Raw genomic sequence first — 17551 nt, forward strand, 5'->3', positions numbered from 1 at the left:
CGGGTGTTGTACCGTTCAGCTATGTGTCCTGTGTGGTTTGTTGATGATGGGGCGAGGAAATGGTGGATATATGTGAGGGAAGAGTGGGATAGGATAAGTGTTGAAGGTGGTTAAACTATACATTTTTGAGATCAATCCAAAAACTCACTCTATCCCGCAAACCCAATCATAAGCTAAACATCTTCATCATCCACACTCCTGCTTATCGGATCATCCTCCCCCGAACCCACTCCCCAAACCCCCCCTCATCAACACTCTTGCTAAACGCAATCCAAAACGCCTGCTTCTCACTGACCGGACTCGCACACCTCTCCACCATCGCCTTCACATTAACCTCCTGCAACCCTTTTATCGCCATCACTTGCTCCACCCACTCTAGATCCACGCCGCCGAAATCGCCATTCCCGCCGAGCCACTCGTTCTTCATGCGGAGCATGGTGTCGAAATCAGAGGGTGTGATGGGGGTGATGGCGTCCCAGCCGTGGTCTGGCTTGCCCGATATAACGTTGAGGTTTAGGGTGCGGAGGGAGATGGGTGGGACTGTTTCGGAACTATCATCGTCGGAGGGAGAAGATGGGGTAGCGAGGTATTCGCACAGACTTGCCCATTCTGCGCGGTCGAATTCCTTGCTGTATGGCAATGCCTTTTTTGTTATGCTTATATGCCGTATGGACGCTCGGCTTCTGGGTGTCAGGTCGGAGAGAAAGGGTACGGCGGCTTCGATGCTGGTGTGGAAGGCGAAGGTGTAGGTCGAGTAGAGGATTTTGCTGGCTTCGGCGTGGATTTGCTGGTTCAGGGAGAGGAGCGAGGGGACGGTGTAGCGGAGGTGCGATGTGTAGGGCGAGAGGAGAACGCGGTAGGTTGTTGGTGTTGTAGTTGTTAGGAAGGGACCTTTGGGGTTGTCAGTATGTAGTCAATAATGTCTTCTCGAAGGGAGCAGTCTCCTAGACTACTCTTCTAGATTTACTCCAATAGTGTAAACGTACCGGTTCTGATGTGGTATGTACTCCTTCGTCTCCACGTCTTCGGGCCTTGTGATCCAAGCCATGGATCCATAGTCCGTACGCTCAACGTACAAGCATCATTGTTCGTGTCATCTGAAAGGTATGTGTGAAAGTCTGGGATCAAGTTCGCGACTGACGTTCCGTTCCCGGTCGTGGGGGTCGTCGAGGGTAGAAGCAGGTACTCGTATATCATGAGACGGATTTCGAAAGGAAGGCGAAGCAACGGCGAGGCTGGGAGAGCATCGGCTTGGTAGGTTGTTGACTCCATGGTGGAAGTTTGCCAGTTGTTGGATTTGGCGCGATACGAACGAAGAGTGAAAAAGGTGTAAAACGTGTCGTGTCGCTTCAAGATACCGTACGCTCTTCCCTTCTTGAAATAAATCGTAGGCGTCCGTCAGCTCCTGCACTCGATCGGTGTATCGCTGCAGCCAACAACACGTCTTCCCAACTTCAGCTGATCAAACCCTCAGCCAGTTAAACGCGACAAGACACACCACAATCGACAAGACTCGACTCAAAAAGAAAATACGCAGTCAATCAGCGCACACAACGTAGACGCAACGCAGTTTTGCTTGTGTGCCCGACAGACCATCAAGGTGTTGCGAATTGGACGCTTGAAAACAAACGCGTGCACTCGCCAAAAGATAAATTCCGCCAGCACCATGATGACCTTGACGCATTCGCCGAGGCAGCTTTGCCGGAAAGGGTAAGATGCCAGATTGTTATCCTTGCAACGGCTTAGTCGTGGATCATGGCGCCGGTAGCGCGCAGATAGATGGATGACGTTCCGAGACTGTTATCGTTGATATTGGCGGCGGTGAGTAATATCGGCAGCGTTGATTTGACATTTGACACATGTGCCGGTGCCTGTATCGCTGTATATGATTATTGATCGCGCTCTTCGTCAATTTCTAATCTCAGTCAGGTACCGAGGTAGTCTTGTCTGGTGATGCAAGCAGCGATGTCTGTACACCGAGACAACGCATAACGACATCCCGCAAAATCTCTCGTCATGTCGAATGAGAAAAGCCTGCTATCGCGCAAGACCCTGATAACGTGAACGCACGCCGTTCCAAGGCCGGCCGACCCGCGATTGCTTGCATAAACTGCTTTCTATCGGCCCTTTCGGAAACGACTCGGAATACATGCCCTGGCCTGAGCGCAGTGTGTCATAGCGCGCGCGATGGTCAGGAGAAGAGAATTTCCTTGCTAAGGGCCCTGCAAAGTCTCCAAGTTTGCGTCAAGGTTGCATGCGCGAGCAAATATCGGGAGATGTTGGAAGAAAAAAAGTGGAGGTAGGATCGCCGGTTTCTCGGCGGCCAGGAAACGGTACGTACCTGCATTTGCTAGGCCCGACCCTGTGCCAAGCATTGGACTTAAGTATCGTTAAGCTAAGACAAGCACGACATGAGTTCACCATCAAAGTCAAGAGAAGCGCAGTCTTGCGTCATGTTCAACGATATGCATTGCTCAGCTGTAGCAGCCCAACTGTGAACGCCATCGAGCTACCTAGATTTGCTCTTTGCCCCCCAAGTTCCCTAACCCATACCCTAATACAGTAGTTTCCCTTTCTCAAAGTACCGGAGAAAAGGGAAACAAGCCAACTACAAGCAAAATCCAGAACAAAACAAGAATCTTTTTGAGTTTATCCCTCCCTTGCGGATTTACAAAACGCCTCGCGACTGAGCACGTAAGTTGACCCAATTGGATTTGTGACATGGAACCTTGGAAAAAGAGAGGATGCAAGAGGAGAGGAACAAGAGGAGAAGAAAGGAGATTGTCATAATACAAAATCTGAGGCCTATCAAGCGTATCATGGAAACATGCTTTTCGTGCCATCAGCCAACTCAAAGTGGACGTGAGAAAGAAAACAATGACCTCGTGTCGTACCAGCTCATCATGATGATATGACTAGGCCATATTCCTCTTAACAACGCGTCAAGCCTCTCAATCGTCCAGTATTTGCATAAGACGAACCCTAGTGCTGGCCGTAGTTTCCGCCCCAACCTCCGCGGTTGTAGCTGCCGCCACCATATCCTCCGCCAAAGCCGCCGTAGTTGCCGTAGCCACTCTGCTGCTGGTGGTTGCCGGAGTTCTGGTGACCTAGACCACCGAGACCGCCGTACTGGCTGTTGCCGAGGTGGCTTGGGTAGTTACCGTAACCTTGCTGGGAGTGTTGGGGACCGCTCTGTCCGGGAGTGCTCTGGTTGGCAGAGCCGGGGCGACCAGGCTGAGCACCAAGAGCCGCTGGGCTGGGACCGCCACTCTTGTAGTCGTTGGAGGGCTTAAGGGCGTCATCGTTGAACCCTTGGCTACCCTGCTGTCCGTAGGAGCTCTGGTGGAAGTTTCCTGGTCGGGTAATGGTATCGGGAATGGCGCCGAACGCAGCAGCGCCGGCAGTGGCGCTGGGGTTCTGGGAAGCTCCAGAGGCTGAGCGGCCGTAGTCGCCGAAGCCTGCGCCCATACCGCTACCGCGATCATGCAAAGAGGAAGCGCCGAAGCCGCCTGCATTGGCGGGGGACGACGAGTGCTGGTCGAATGAAGCCTGAGGAGACATGCCGTAGTGAGGCTGGTTGTACATGCCACCCTTTCCAAACGAACCATAACCGGCTCCTCCCTGACCATAACCACCGAATTGGTTCACGTAGTTAGCGTAGTATGGGCTGCCATAGTACGGGTGGCTGTATGGGTAGCCTGCGTTGTGCGCGTTGTGTGCATGCTGGCCTTGAGCGGCATGTCCTTGTTGGCCAGCCATGGCGGCGGGGTTGGGAGTGTTGTGTCCGCTGTTCTGAGCATCGCCGTAACGGCTCTGGGTCTACAATTCTGTCAGTATACAATGCGAGAAGATATAGAGTTCTGTCTTAGCTGCTGTCCTTACTCTGCCCGTGTCATGTGCCATCTCTGCCCAGAGTTTCTCATTCACATGAGATGGTTCAGATTGGTCGGCATGATTATCGGTTTTGAGTTTGGCGAGCTGTTTCAGACCTTTAGAGAGTGCACTTACCTGTGGGATTTGGCTCTGCGAATAAGCAGAGTCAGCAGGTCCAGAGCCAAAGGCACTGCCAGTGCGCTGCTGAGCGGAACCAGCTTCCTGCTGGCTTTGTGCGATGGGCTGACCGTAGCTTCCATAGTAGTTCTGGTATTGCGCGCGTTGTTCGGCAGTGAGGTAGTTGGAGGGGTACCCGTCTGGGGCAGACGAGAAGGCACCAGGCTGGGACGGGGCCTGGCTTTGTTGGCCGGGGTAGTCGTAGTTTTGCGATTGCGAGTGGTTCGACTGCGGGATCTGCTGGCCGAATGGATCGTATGGCTTCTGCGGTGGGGCGGAGGCCTCTGATTGACCATACCTAGCAAACTGGTTGTATGGCTGGTTCGACTGAGATCCTTGGTTCTGCATAGCCTGGGATGCAAGCGGGTTCGAGGGAGACTGCTGTAGGCCGGGCTGATGTTGGGGCACAGGTGGCAGTCCAGGGGCCTGCTTTGGTGTAGGAGCGGCCTCCTGTTGAGGAGCATCTTGGGATGCTTGGCGGGGAGCGGGAGGGAGAGAAGCCCTGGGTTGCGCAACGGGAGAGTGCTGGGGCGGCTGAGTCCTCGTCTCCGCTTCTTCCCTGTCTTCGTCGACATCTGGATCCGAGCCGTCGCCCAATCCCATGCTACCGAATTGGACTGCTGCCCTGTCCACGGCGCGGTCTCCAGGCATGACCACGGCCTCCTGCTGCTCCATCAACCTCCTCTGGTAGCTTGCGCTTCGGTTCGGGGTTCCAGAAGTCGCCTTCAGTGCGGTCGTTTGGAATCCTCCAATGGCGGGGCGACCGATGGGTGCCTGTGTAGGACCGTTCAAGGGGGTCGCTACAGCACTTCCAACATCCTTCGAGCTTGCGACAGTGCTGAAAGCTGTCTCTGTCTTGGGTGGGATAGACGTATCAGGCAGGTGCTCAACATTCTCTTGCGTAAGTTGATCTCCGGAGGGTGTGAGAGTGACGTCAGGGGCACCGTCCACACTCTTGTCCGGCGTCATCTTGGACGTATCATCGGCGGTGATGGGCGGTGTCTGGACAGCCTCATCTGCAACGGGGGGTATAGGCAGTTCTTCTGCTTGTACGGCGGGCTCTTGGGCGACTTGGTGCGCGGGCGTCTCGTCGGGTACTTGGGAGGGCACTTCGGGGGCAGCAGCGGCGGCGGGCTTCGGAGCTGCCTTGGGGATTGCGGGGACGGGCTTGGGTGCAGCAAACATGCTCGCCCAAGTCTTCTTCGCGGCTGTCATAGTAGCCTCTACGACAGGCTTTATAGCTTCGGGGGTCGCTTCAGGCGCGTGTACGGTCTCGTCGTCCTGTTTGGTCTCCTTGGACTCTTCTGGCACTGTGGGCGTGTCCCATGCAGCGGACTCGGTAGTCGGGACTGATCCAGCAGCCGTACGAGGTCCACCGGCGGCGCCTCCACGACCGCCACGAATTCCACCGCGACCACGATCAGTGCCTCGTCCGCCACGGCCGCCGCGACCGCTGTCGACTCCACGACGGGCTCCGTCGGGCCGGCCACGCAGGCTGGACGCGCCATCGAGGGGGACGTTCTCCTTGGCCTTGGAGCGGGACCTGTCCTTTGCTTTCTTTGGGACTTCTGAGAATTGTGAGACGGCGCCTGCAGTAGTTAGTAATGTAATCACGTGCGTGTAAGTCGTGGATGCAGTCGCTTACCCTCACTAATCTTCTCGATGGTGGTCTGCAGGTCGCCGTCAGATTCTTCGATTGCGAGGACGAGATCGGCGTCGGTCCAGTCGGGGAATAGCTCCTTCAATGTGGATAGCTGTGACTGGTAGCGCTTCTTAAGCTCGCCCAGTTCGCCCTGGTCTGCCGATGTGTCAATGTTGGAGGACGCGCTGTCGCCGTTGGTCTTTCTGGGGCCCCGGGAGCCGTATGATGCCCTGCCACCGCGGGCAGAGCTCCTGCCTCGCGCAGGCCGAGTTTGTGCTTCAGACATTGGATGTGTGTGATGTGTGGGCAAGCCGCGGGGGACTTATTGGGTGTGTGTGTGTATGTGGGCGGATTGGTGGGCAGGCGAGGTGATGATGTAGAGGGAAGGTAAAGTTGGGGAACAGCTAGAGGAAGCGACCACGTCGGCTTGGCGCTAGAGCTTCCAATGGCTGAGGACGCGGCAGGGTCGCGTTGACTGGGGCTGGAGCAGGCGGGCGGGTGTGCAGATGCGAGGGGAGGGCTGAAGGGCAATTGATCTACGAATAGTAAGAGTGCCTGTCCCAGCCTGCCGTGATGCGCGCGTCAACCTGTCACGTGCGCTCCCGTCGGGCCTGGTCCACTCTCGTCATCGCCTCACTCCACCACCGACCGATCAGACGCCGCCTACGACTGCAACGCCAACACGCAGCCATGCAGTCTTCCGCAAGCAAACGCGTACTGAGCACCCTCGCCTCCAAGATACACCCGCAGCTGCCCCTCACCCCGCGCGAGAGTCAGCAGCTCCTCTCGCTGCTGACCAACTCTTTCCGCGCCCACCTCGACCACGCCCACCCCCTCGCACCTGCCGAGAGCAACCCAAAGAAATCCACACGAGAGTTGACCATCAGCTATGGCCAACGCAATCCCTCCGCGAACCGCGCGACGTCCTCGTATGAGTCAGCGACTCAGCACATCGACTCCATCCTGACCAACCCTCTGTTTGCGGTCAAACCCCGCCGGAGAGGCTCAAGGTCTGCTGCCTCCGACATACTGAGAGAGCCCATCGTCTGGTTTGTCGATGAGATAGCTGCAGGTTCTGCCACTCTACCAAAGGCAGCCATGTGCCTCGAGCTCCTCGAGAAGACCACGGGCCAAACCTCGCCACTCAAGGATGGCAGATCATCTGCAACTGTACTCGCCGAATGGCTCCGAACCAGCGGCTCGGACACCTCGAAGCAATTCCTCGACATGTCCATCTTGAAAACCGGACGTGGCAGTAAATTCCTAGACAAGTTGGTGGCTCTGTTCGTGGCTGAAGGCGAGACCACCGCGCTCTGGCGCTGGTTCATCCGGCCAAACGAACAACGCGTCAAGGAGACTGGACTGGACGTGGCACGGATAGCGACTTTCAGACAACAACTACTGGCCAAGATGGTTGTATTCGCGGCAGACAACAGCTTAGCGAGCGGTCTGGCTATGTTCATGCAGGCCTTCCGCCTTGTGGAGAATGCCGGGCACGAAGCAGCCTACGATATCCTAAGATCCGCTGGTGGCCACCTGGTGAACCGGATCATCTCCAATACCGATGATATGCTCGAACCCGAGATGTATCAGTCGTTCCTACTGTCAACACCACGGTGGCTAGGGGAATGGAGTCCAGCAGTCGAGTCAATGCTCTGGCTCCATCACCCTTCGACGCCCAGCACAGGTCCTGGACTTCATTTCGTCCAGAATCCCGCCGGCGCTATCAGATTCGTTGAAGCATCCCAGAGTCGACGGAATTTCCTTGTCCAGCTCTGCTTAGGGACCGCTCGGCAGCTGATGGAACAGGAGAACTTTGCTGAAGCGCAGATTGTGATGCAGTTCACAAAAGATCACTTCGCTGATGTTGTTCTACCGAAAGAAGCAGTCATTGAGCAGCCAAAGGAAGAATCGAGGAAAGCACGCAGGGAACAGGAAAATCTGCGGTTGTTGGATCGCCTGGTCCTGACTTGACCAATCCCTCCATTCAATCAATTGTAAATAGCCGCGACTGGTTCGCAGGTATTTTTGGGAGGGCAACCCGAAGATTCCATGATTACTTATGTTTATGTATAGACCTTATGGTAGCGCACCGGGGGTCGGGTCTGGGCGTGCGGGGGAACGCCTACAACCCGCGTCACATCACGCGAACTCACGATCTCACGATCACAATGATCTGCGAACTGCGAAGACATGATGTAATAAATCTCACGATCGATTCATTTCCATGAGCTGATCTAAATAAGTCTCCTATTGACTTTTGGTATCGCTAAAAACAAAATATCGAAATATGCCGTATCATCGTGATCTCATCGCCCCGCTCTATGCCTTGAGCTCACCACCGTCAGTCTCCTCTGGCCAGACATCGTAGCCGAAGGTGTCCTTCATGTTGACGAAACGAGTGTGTCGTCCCTTGGCGACCTCCTCGACGGCGTCAAAGTCGGCCTTGCTCAGCTCGGGGATGAGCCAGTTGCTCTCGATACGCTTAGGGGTGGAGCTCTTGGGCAGAACAACGTAGCCGCGCTGGAGACCCCAAGCAAGGAGAACCTGCGCAAGGTCGTAGCCGCTTCGCTCCGCAACTTCGTTGAGCTTGGGGTTGGTGCGGACCTTCTCGCCGGTGCTGGGGACCTGGTTCTGGGAGCCGAGCGGCGAGTAGGCGGCGACGAGAATGTCGTTTTCCTGGCAGTACTTGACGAGGTCGGTGTTGGGGAGGAAGGGGTGGACTTCGATCTGGTTGATCATGGGCTTGACCTTGGCGATGCTGAGCAGCTTCTTCAGGCCGGGGATGGTCCAGTTGGAAACTCCGATGGCCTTGGCCTTGCCCGAGTTGTAAATCTCCTCCATGGCGCGCCATGTTGGCTCCGGGTTCTCGGTGAGCTCCTTCTTGATGATGTATTTGCCGTCGGCGCCCAGCTTGGGCATGTGGTTGTCGTCACTCTCCGCGGCAATGGGCCAGTGGACGAGGAACGCGTCGATGTAGTCAACGCCCAGGTTCTTCAGCGAAGACTCGAAACTCCACTTGACCTCCTCGGGCTCGTGCAGGTGGTTCCATACTTTTGTGACGATGAAAAGGTCCTCGCGCTTGACGTTGGTGTTTTCCTTGAGGAAATCGCGGACGGCCTCACCAACTTCACCCTCGTTCTGGTAGAACCATGCGCAGTCGAGATGGCGGTAGCCGGTCTTGAGCGCGGTCATTACGGCGGCGTAGGTCTCGCCCGATGCGCCCTCGCTGGCGAAGGTGCCGAATCCGACGGCTGGCATGATGACGCCATTGGAAAGCTTGAACGTCTTCTCGTTCTGGAGGGGAGCCATATTTGCGGTGTTTGTAGTTCTTGAAGTTTGAAAGTGTACCTTGAAAATGTAGAGTAAAGATGAAAGTGGTCAAGTAAGTTTTGAGATAATTTATTCAGCGGCAACAGCGCGTGCTGGGACTGTGAAGCTACATATATCCAGCGTAACCTTGGTTGGTCTGAAATCTCTTCGCTCTTTCATCATCGCCCATCTGCTCGGACAGTCCCCAACCACGCTGCCGGCCGTGACCTCAGACCGAGAGATTCCGATCGCAGCAGCATCTCGCACGCATCGGTCCCATTGCGAAAAAACTCCATAATAGTCCCATCCAACAGTTTCACGTAGACCCTCAGAGTAGGCCGTCAGCAGCAGCGATGACGTCGACGGTGGACTCAGGGTCCACAGCACGGGCCGAGCGCTGCCATTTTAATTGCTGGCGCGGAAGTTTTGCCGACCTGAGCTTCGTACAGGTGAAAATGTGGAACGATGTAGTCCCAATAGTCGTGCGGCTCTGCCGTTGTCAGCCACTCGTTTAAGCAGATCACTAGCTGCCTTCGCCCTAATTCGGCGAGCCGCGGTTACCTCGCCCCACCCATCCTTCGTCACTCCCACATGCTGCTGCAAGTACCGCCGCGACTGTCTGCACGCTGCCTGCACCATCTACACTCTGCTACACTCGCTTCTACTGATTCCCACATGTCGCATACTTGGTGTATGCACGCCAACCGCCTTTGACAGGCGGTGTACCGTGCCTTATCTTCCGGCCGCGCTCTGCCTCCGGTCAAATGAGGCTCTGCGCTAAGCTTTCACGGCTTCGGCCAAGGGTATACAACGCGCATTCCAGGTGTTGTGGCGACTCACAGCACTACGCTGCTATCGGTCCCCAGTTTTCGGCGATAATACGGCGGTGACGGTATCCAGTTCTCATTCTCTGGTTCAGCAAACTTCTCCACTAGTGCTGCTATGCACGGCCACTACAGCAGTGTAATGATGTCGCGCTGTGGGTACAGAGGTACTTGTTGAACGCTCACAGTGCCAGAACGTGGTTGGTGTCACCGGCCTGAATCGGGATAGCGAAAAGCTCCTGCGAAACTTTCCAGAAGAGATTGGCGAATGATGATGGCATCTGGGGTTCATGGACGTCGCTGCCTGTCAGAGTGACGAGTGATGTGATATATAGCCCCTCCCCCAGAAGACCCTGAGACTGCTCTTTCATCATCACAACTCCACATCTTCAGCTTCACATTCAGCTTCTGAGAAGACTGACACTACTACTTTCTTCACTTGATACCCCATTCTTATCCCAACTTCAACCACCATCATCATGTCTCCCTCCGCTGTTGAGAACGAGGCTCAGACTACCTCCAACAAGGCTCCTGAGCTTCCCATCCCAGCTGATCCTCAAGATGGCACCGACAACACTGTCGAAGTCCCAGCAACCCGAAGTGCCATGGCCGACACCACTGGCTACATGCACAACCTCTCCCTCTCGCCTTCCATGAAGGAGAGGAGAGGATCCCGCAACTCCTTCGGTACCTCACTGCCCATCCCCCGTTCCAAGAGGCAGTCGAGGCTCTCGTCCGTTCACTACCCCGATGGCCGTGGTGCCGCTGTCCGCCCTGGCATGCCCCCGATCCAGCCATCTCGCGACATTATCGCTGCCCAGCTTCAAGATCTCGCTGGCGAGAAGGTCCGCGCCGCCAAGGACATGGCTTTCGTCTTCGACATTGACGGTGTCCTCGTTCACGGTGACCGTCTAATCCCCGAGGGTCAGCGCGTCCTTGAGATCCTGAACGGAGACAACGAGCTCGGCATCAAGATCCCCCACATCTTCCTTACCAACGGTTCCGGTAAGCCCGAGCAAGCTCGTGTCGACCAGCTGTCCAAGATCCTCCACAACCCCATCTCGACCGAGCAGTTTATCCAGTCGCACACTCCCATGCGTGCCTTGTCCGAATACTACAAGACCGTCCTCGTTGTCGGTGGTGAGGGCTACAAGTGCCGTGAGGTTGCCGAGCAATACGGCTTCCAAGACATTGTCGTCCCCAACGACATCATTGCCTGGGACCCCACCATCGCCCCCTACCGTGTCTTCACCGACGAGGAGCGCAAGACTTCCCGCCCCCGCGACTTCAGCAAGGTCAACATCGAGGCCATCATGGTCTTCTCCGACAGCCGTGACTACGCCACCGACATCCAGATCATCATGGACCTTCTCCAGTCCGAGAACGGCAAGTTCGGAACCCGCGCCAAGGACCCCGTCTCCCAGCGCATCCCCATCTACTTCTCCCAGGGCGACATGCTGTGCCCCACCGAGCACCCCTTCCCCCGCATGTCCCAGGGTGCCTTCCGCATTGGTCTCGAGGCCATGTACAAGTCGCTCACCGGCGTCGAACTCGAGCGTGTCGTCTACGGCAAGCCCGAACTGGCCACCTACAAGTACGCCGACGAGGTCATCGCCTCCTGGATGGAGACCATCCACAACGACGAGAAGCTGCCCGCCAACATCTACATGATCGGTGACAACCCCGCTTCCGACATCGTCGGTGGTAACATGTACGGCTGGAACACTTGCCTTGTCCGCACTGGTGTCTTCCAGGGCGGCGACAACGACGAGCAGAACCCTGCTTCCTTCGGTGTCTTCAAGAACGTCTTCGAGGCTGTTACCACCGCTATGAAGAAGGAGCTTGGCGAGGACTTCAAGTTCAAGTTTGACGACAAGATGAACCCTGTCAACCTTGAGGGTGGCCAGTCTGCTATTGCTTAAGTGGTTTCATGGGTTAAGAGTTGTTGTACATAAGCATTTTCCTGGCGTTTCTTTTTTTTTCGGGATTATATCCTTGCATAGCGAAGCTTGCAAATCACCTTTATAGATCAACGAGTTTACTATACAATTGGGTCTACGGATTCTGGGTTTTCGGTTTTTACATAGATTACGATGAATTCTAAAAGTCTTCTTCCTCTTACATGATCATCTCCACTATGCTCTGAATGTGAGGACTTTACTTATCCGCAGCATGATGGTTCATCGACCACCTCTTGGTCGCTTGTTCTCAGCACAAAACTCATCGTTCTGCGACATCTCTTATACTCGAAGCTAACACTACTCATCATCCTCATCTCCAAACCCCACCAACGCCCTCCTCAGCCTGACCTCCCTCCCCACCCCATCAACCTCCCACGTAGCCTTACACTCATACCGCCCCTCAAGCCTAATCCAGACATCCCTCAACAGATACCTCGCAAGCGTCCTGCTCTGATACAGCACAAACTTCTCATTCGTAGGAATGATCTCGTCGTCTTCCTCTACCATATCTTCCTTGCGCGGAACAGGACTGGCTAAGATGATCTTGCGGGGCGATATGTTGGGTTGGGTGATTTCGGGTGATAGTTGGAGAGAGAGACATGGGTCTTCAGTCCCAATAGGTACAAAAGTATCCCAAGCTGGTACGCCATCGACGATTGGTGTCGAGCCTGCCACGGGCGAAGCATAGGTGTCGTACCATAGTCCTGTTGCGCCGATCACGGCTTTGACGTAGAGGGTCCAGGAGAGTGAGAAGCCTAGGTTGCGGTAGGAGCCTGCCTGTTGTATCTGTTAGTCTAGTCCTTGTTCTTGTGACAGTTGGTCGTCGTTGTCACACTGTTTTAATGTGGATGTGTGTAGGAAGGACTTACGATGACGGTATTGCCTTTTCTCCTAATCACAAAGATACTCCCTGCTTTATTCCTCTCCACCTCCCTTCTGTACACGAACTCCTCCACTCGTGGGTCTAGGAACGCTTCTACACACTCCTTGTTCGTGTGACTGAGGATGGTGGCGATGGCGTCGCTGAGACGCGGGTAAGCCGCTTGTACCAGCGTGTCTTGACTGTTGAAATACGCTTCTAGGTTGATGACGTGGGGGCTGCGGACAGAATCTCTGCTCTGGTCGCAGTGGAAGTACTGGGAGCCGGGCAGGAAGACAGAGTTCATGACTTTGTCGCAAATGTCGCCGGCAGGGTTGGAGTAGTATGTGTTCTGCAGTTCTTCCAGTCTGTCTCGCAGGGCTTCTTCTTCGCGGAGGAGGGCATCGGAAGCGCGTTTTGTGGGAGACGAGGGGAGGAGGGATGTCAGTGTGGCGCTGAAGCGGGATAGAGTGCTGGTGTTGGTCGACTTTTGCGGACTGCGTTGGCTGGGTTCTTTGAAGGTCGCTTTGAAAGTGGAGGAGATTTGAGTAGCGTCTAGCTCGGCCCATTCATCGTCGTCGGGCTCCCAGAGGGGTTTACCCTTGAATGGCGAGAGGTCGCGTAGACTAGTTGGCATGGCGTTAGCAATGTCGGGTTGGTGTGTGCGAGGCTGTGCGGGGAGGTGTGGGCTAGAAGAGAAAGGCGAGTTGAGGGAGAGTGTCAAGCTGCTTGGGGAGCTATCGAAGTCTTCTTGAGCAAAAAGTGGTGCGATTTCGGAGCCGTGATCTGTTTGCGCTCCTCCGACACCGACATCAGATGACGGCGGCGGTGACTTTACGGCTTGCTTTGGGATCTGGTCCGCCCAACTGATTGTCCGAATGCGTCTTGAGGTAGGCCGCGGCGGTAACGTCTTCGGTGAAGTCGGAGCGGTCTTGCTCATCTTGGAGGCCTTGTATTTTCGATGCTCAAAGTCATTGCGTTTTGCACTGATGCTGTCTTCACTACGAGCGCGTAAAAGCGCATTTCCCCCAGCGATTTTGGAAGGCGAACCAGAATGAAAGATCGATGTCAGCCCTGGAAGCATGTTCATAGAACTCCCCACCACACAGTACGAGGAGCCTGACGATGACAATTCGGTCGAGTCTACAGCTACTGACTGGTGGTCTTTAGCTCCATCTTCTCTACGGTCGGCTGTGTTACGATGAAACAAGGGGTTGAAGAACCCTCCACTCTGACTATTGCTTAGCGAGCGCGGTACAGTCGTCCTTGAAGGTGATCTCGAAAAACCGAAGAGGCCTGATCCGAAGATGGACTTAGGTGAGCCTGGAGGAGTTGCCGCCGATACTGACGACTGTGAACTTCCTGGTACCCTAACGCGTGGGTAATCTAAGTCTAAAGGCTTGGGTGGTATCATGCAAGCCTGGGCTGTTACGCGTGGGGATGGTACAGGTGTGATGGTCTTCGTGTGCTGTAACGTAGGTTGTACATGAGCCTTCGGGCCTGACCTTGCGAGTAGATCACGTAGCCTTTCTGCTACGTCGTTATCCTGCATGCTGGCGATCGAAGAGTACGGGGATAGCCGGAAGCTGAGCAAGTTGGTTGTGTTGAGGGTGGAGCGTTCGCTGTACTCGTAAGGACAAGGGGAATGAGAAAAAGCAACAGTGAGAGCCAATGCTCAATTGAGCCTCCGTCACAAGAGCAACGGTAGGACGTAGAGGATTCACACTCGCTTCAACCATGTCTCTTGCGACTCCAGTGAATGGCCTCACAGAAACGGCAGTCAAGGCAGTAGGACGTCACAGCAAGCTAATACCGTTGTAGTGACGACCTCGGGAGAGTATGCGAGACGGGAAGTGCTCTGACGTTTACTATGAAAATCACACAGCCGTGAGGATAGAGTTGCTCAACCTAATAACATGTAAGTATATGTTCGTAAAACTGACAGATGGTTCCCTCAGCGTCGTTCCGTGGTATTGCGTATCATCTAAAGTGGACATCAAGTGAATCACAGCGAAAGCATGCCGAGTGGCTCGAGTGTCAGTAAAACCATGACCCGGTCGAACGCTCACAAGACGTGCCTGTAATCGAGTCAGTCCCGTTCAGCAACTCCAAGATTCCAGACAAGTCCTGCAAGCAGCCGCCACATATATCACATCCATCCACGCGATGCTCGTTGGGAGTTGGTAGATTTTCGATTCATTCAGGGAGAGAACCCAGACTCTTGATATGTCGTCGTAATCGTAGGTCTCCACAGATCCATCATCTCCATCCCCCACCTTCGCAGCGCTGCAAGAGCAACTACCACGCCATCATATTGTCCATACTCGTGAATTCCGTATAGATGCCCATAGCTTTCGCAAAGAACTCCGGTAACCGAATAGAAAATGCCGCTTTCCGCTTTCCCCCGAGAGTTTGCTTGCGCTTATCGCAGACGCCTGGCCTCACGCTCAGACTCGAGCAGGCAGAGAATGTCGTTCTCGCGGACTGTGATGTCTCCGTTAGTATGCGGGGGTTTCGTTCAGCAGGTAGAGCGTGCGTACCTGGGCCCTTGACGTTGCGGATGATGGAACGGGTCTGGTCGTTCATGAACTCGACGCGGCATTGGGTGACACCACCACGGGAGCCTGTGATTATCCGTCAGCCTGCCATTCTCTCACGTTGTGCATCCCCCAACTATTGTATGCGCTCGTCTCGCAGAAAAGTTCGGGGTTTTCGGAAAGTTCGCGTACCGGTTCGGCCAAGGACACGGGTGACCTTGACGAGGTTGACGGGGGCCTTAGCAGAGTCCATTTTGTGCGGTTGTGAAGTTCGACGGGAGTCGGTCGTTCGGTGTGCGGAAGAGCTGGGTTGGGCGTTCGGAGATGGAGTTGTCGCTGGCGATGCGTGAGAGCTGGTGTGAACGGTGGGCAATTTTGCAAAGTGCGCTAGCTAGGCGAGCAGGGGTGTGGCGCGCTAGTGCCCCGTCCATTCACTTGGGCGTGCAGGCAACACCACCATCAACACCCGGAGCATCACGACTTAAGTAATTCATTCCAAATCTTGGACAACTGCGGGCGTTATGAAAGAGCTACGATTTGTGGCGTGACCTCCAAAGGTTCGATCGTCGCAACACCAAGTGCCCACGCAATCATCACACACATCTCACAATGCATCAAGAGCAGTTCTCAACGACATTTTTCATTCAATCTATCTAGTAAAGAAGCGCCAAATCGCTCAGAGGGGTATAAAGCGCCTTCCAACGCCTTGGGAAGTACCCGACCCTCCGTAGCTCTTCCAGCCATGCCCACCCACGTCCGAACTAGTTATACCGAGGATCGGCTTCCATGTAAACAAGCTTCCCAAAACCTCAAATTCCTGAACGAAGGTATGGAAAGATCTGAAGCAAGCCATCTCACCAGCTGTTACCTACATGGCCGCAAACCTTCTCCTCAGCGGCGGAGGCGTAAACTGCGAACCGGGCTTCCTCGTGGCCTTCACAACCTTCGTAACGGTATGCTTGATCGTGTCACAATCGACTTCGGTCTCGGTCGCAGTGGTAGTCGAAGTGAAGACGTTTGCAACCTTGGTAACAATGGAAGGCTCGGGGGCGACGGTGGAAGGCTGGGAGGTGACGATAGACGGCTCAGGATAGGTGAAAGGCTCAGGGGCTGCAGCACGGCGGCCGATCGGAGGAATCTGCCATATATCGTGGCAGTAGCCGAAGGAAGGGAGGCAGCCGGGGTTGCAGTGAGCGGCTGTGTCGCCGCAATAGCCATAGGGACTGCAGCAGGGGCCTTTCGGGGAGCCGTTGCAGGTGAAGCCAGTTGTGCCGCCGCCTGTCAGAACGTGGTTAGTGATGTGTTCAGGATGAGGTAGGCGGGTGAAAGACTTACATTGACCATTTGGAGAGACGATCATGCCATTGGGAGCGATGACAGGAGGCTGGACAACAGGAGGCTGAACAACCGGTGCAGGAATGGCCTGGTGGACGGAACCAGCAGTCTTTGGTTCCTTGCCAAAGAATGTCTGGACTCCTGGGCCGTCGGTACCTGGGATTGATCATCAGTAATTGTCCAAACGTTCAAAGAGGCCAGTAAACTTACAAGTCTCGACGAAGATATCAGCACCAGCCCAGCACATGAGGCTTGGCTCATTCGCGAACCCGCCTGGGCTAACATAAGTGTTCACACACTTCTCCTCATTGCAGTACGCATATGGGCAGTCTTTCTTGTTGGGTACTGGGTTGATGTAGAGTTTCACACCACCTCGAATCAGTGCTGAAAATACCGTTAGTCTACATGTCCTCTGTCCATCAAGGGGAAATACATACGACAATACTTCGGGTTTGCCGGCCCAGCCTTCAAATCACAATCCACAGCACTAAGGTCATACCACATCTTCCCCTTGGATTCCTCAAGGTTATACTCGACCTGAATGATGCCTGCAGGCCCAGGAGTATAGTAATCCAGATCCCTGATCTTCAACGAGAGACCGCCGCCGAATCTCTCCGTGTCGACCATGGGGTGAATGACGGAGCCGCCGTTGCCGGGTACCATGCTGCGGAAGGAGTCGCCGCCATCGATGTGCGAGGCTGGGGGGCCGACGGCCCAGAAGAAGATGTTGTACGGGCAGTGGTTGATGAATTTGACGTATTTGGCTGACGTGCCGAGGAAGGTGATGCTCAGGAGCGTCGCGAGGATGAAGAGTGTAAACTTCATGGCTGGAATGTTTCGTGGATGAGATAGGGTGGGATGAAATGAGGTAGGAGGCTCTGAGAAGAGCAAATTGGGAGCAAATCCCAATAAGCTTGAGGATGAACGAGATGAGAGCTTTACAGGAAAGAGGAAAGGGACATGTGTGGTTTTATGGAAGAGCGATTCACCCTTATTTTCCGGTCATCTTCTTCGTGGGGCCCTTCTCAGGG

The 17551-nt window shown here is 54.9% G+C and overlaps 8 protein-coding genes across 8 annotated transcripts; 2 read left to right on the forward strand and 6 right to left on the reverse strand.

The window, feature by feature from the left end:
• Positions 1-202: 202 nt before the first annotated feature.
• Positions 203-1272, reverse strand: J4E93_000823 (uncharacterized protein; the record flags this gene model as incomplete). The annotated part of the gene is made up of 2 exons (XM_049338780.1): positions 203-891; positions 987-1272. 2 exons carry the CDS (start codon positions 1270-1272, stop codon positions 203-205), a joined length of 975 nt encoding a protein of 324 aa, XP_049204665.1.
• A 1710-nt stretch (positions 1273-2982) lies between these two features.
• On the reverse strand, positions 2983-5978 carry J4E93_000824 (uncharacterized protein; the record flags this gene model as incomplete). The annotated part of the gene is made up of 3 exons (XM_049338781.1): positions 2983-3819; positions 4009-5639; positions 5696-5978. 3 exons carry the CDS (start codon positions 5976-5978, stop codon positions 2983-2985), a joined length of 2751 nt encoding a protein of 916 aa, XP_049204666.1.
• A 404-nt stretch (positions 5979-6382) lies between these two features.
• On the forward strand, positions 6383-7666 carry J4E93_000825 (uncharacterized protein; the record flags this gene model as incomplete). The annotated part of the gene is made up of 1 exon (XM_049338782.1): positions 6383-7666. One exon carries the CDS (start codon positions 6383-6385, stop codon positions 7664-7666), a length of 1284 nt encoding a protein of 427 aa, XP_049204667.1.
• Positions 7667-8014: 348 nt separating this feature from the next.
• Positions 8015-9004, reverse strand: GLD2 (Glycerol 2-dehydrogenase (NADP(+)); the record flags this gene model as incomplete). The annotated part of the gene is made up of 1 exon (XM_049338783.1): positions 8015-9004. The coding sequence occupies one exon, from the start codon at positions 9002-9004 to the stop codon at positions 8015-8017; it is 990 nt and encodes a 329-aa protein (XP_049204668.1).
• Positions 9005-10307: 1303 nt separating this feature from the next.
• Positions 10308-11750, forward strand: J4E93_000827 (uncharacterized protein; the record flags this gene model as incomplete). Its single annotated transcript, XM_049338784.1, has 1 exon — positions 10308-11750. The coding sequence occupies one exon, from the start codon at positions 10308-10310 to the stop codon at positions 11748-11750; it is 1443 nt and encodes a 480-aa protein (XP_049204669.1).
• Positions 11751-12086: 336 nt separating this feature from the next.
• On the reverse strand, positions 12087-13285 carry J4E93_000828 (uncharacterized protein; the record flags this gene model as incomplete). The annotated part of the gene is made up of 2 exons (XM_049338785.1): positions 12087-12575; positions 12659-13285. The coding sequence occupies 2 exons, from the start codon at positions 13283-13285 to the stop codon at positions 12087-12089; spliced, it is 1116 nt and encodes a 371-aa protein (XP_049204670.1).
• A 1785-nt stretch (positions 13286-15070) lies between these two features.
• RPS28 (40S ribosomal protein S28) lies at positions 15071-15438 on the reverse strand (the record flags this gene model as incomplete). Its single annotated transcript, XM_049338786.1, has 3 exons — positions 15071-15132; positions 15189-15272; positions 15378-15438. The coding sequence occupies 3 exons, from the start codon at positions 15436-15438 to the stop codon at positions 15071-15073; spliced, it is 207 nt and encodes a 68-aa protein (XP_049204671.1).
• A 615-nt stretch (positions 15439-16053) lies between these two features.
• J4E93_000830 (uncharacterized protein) lies at positions 16054-17345 on the reverse strand (the record flags this gene model as incomplete). The annotated part of the gene is made up of 4 exons (XM_049338787.1): positions 16054-16463; positions 16521-16676; positions 16731-16904; positions 16958-17345. The coding sequence occupies 4 exons, from the start codon at positions 17343-17345 to the stop codon at positions 16054-16056; spliced, it is 1128 nt and encodes a 375-aa protein (XP_049204672.1).
• Positions 17346-17551: the final 206 nt, after the last annotated feature.

This window comes from Alternaria ventricosa, assembly GCF_023758065.1.
Source record: "Alternaria ventricosa strain BMP 2768 chromosome Unknown scaffold_1, whole genome shotgun sequence".
In the NCBI taxonomy this organism is placed as follows: Eukaryota; Fungi; Ascomycota; class Dothideomycetes; order Pleosporales; family Pleosporaceae; genus Alternaria; species Alternaria ventricosa.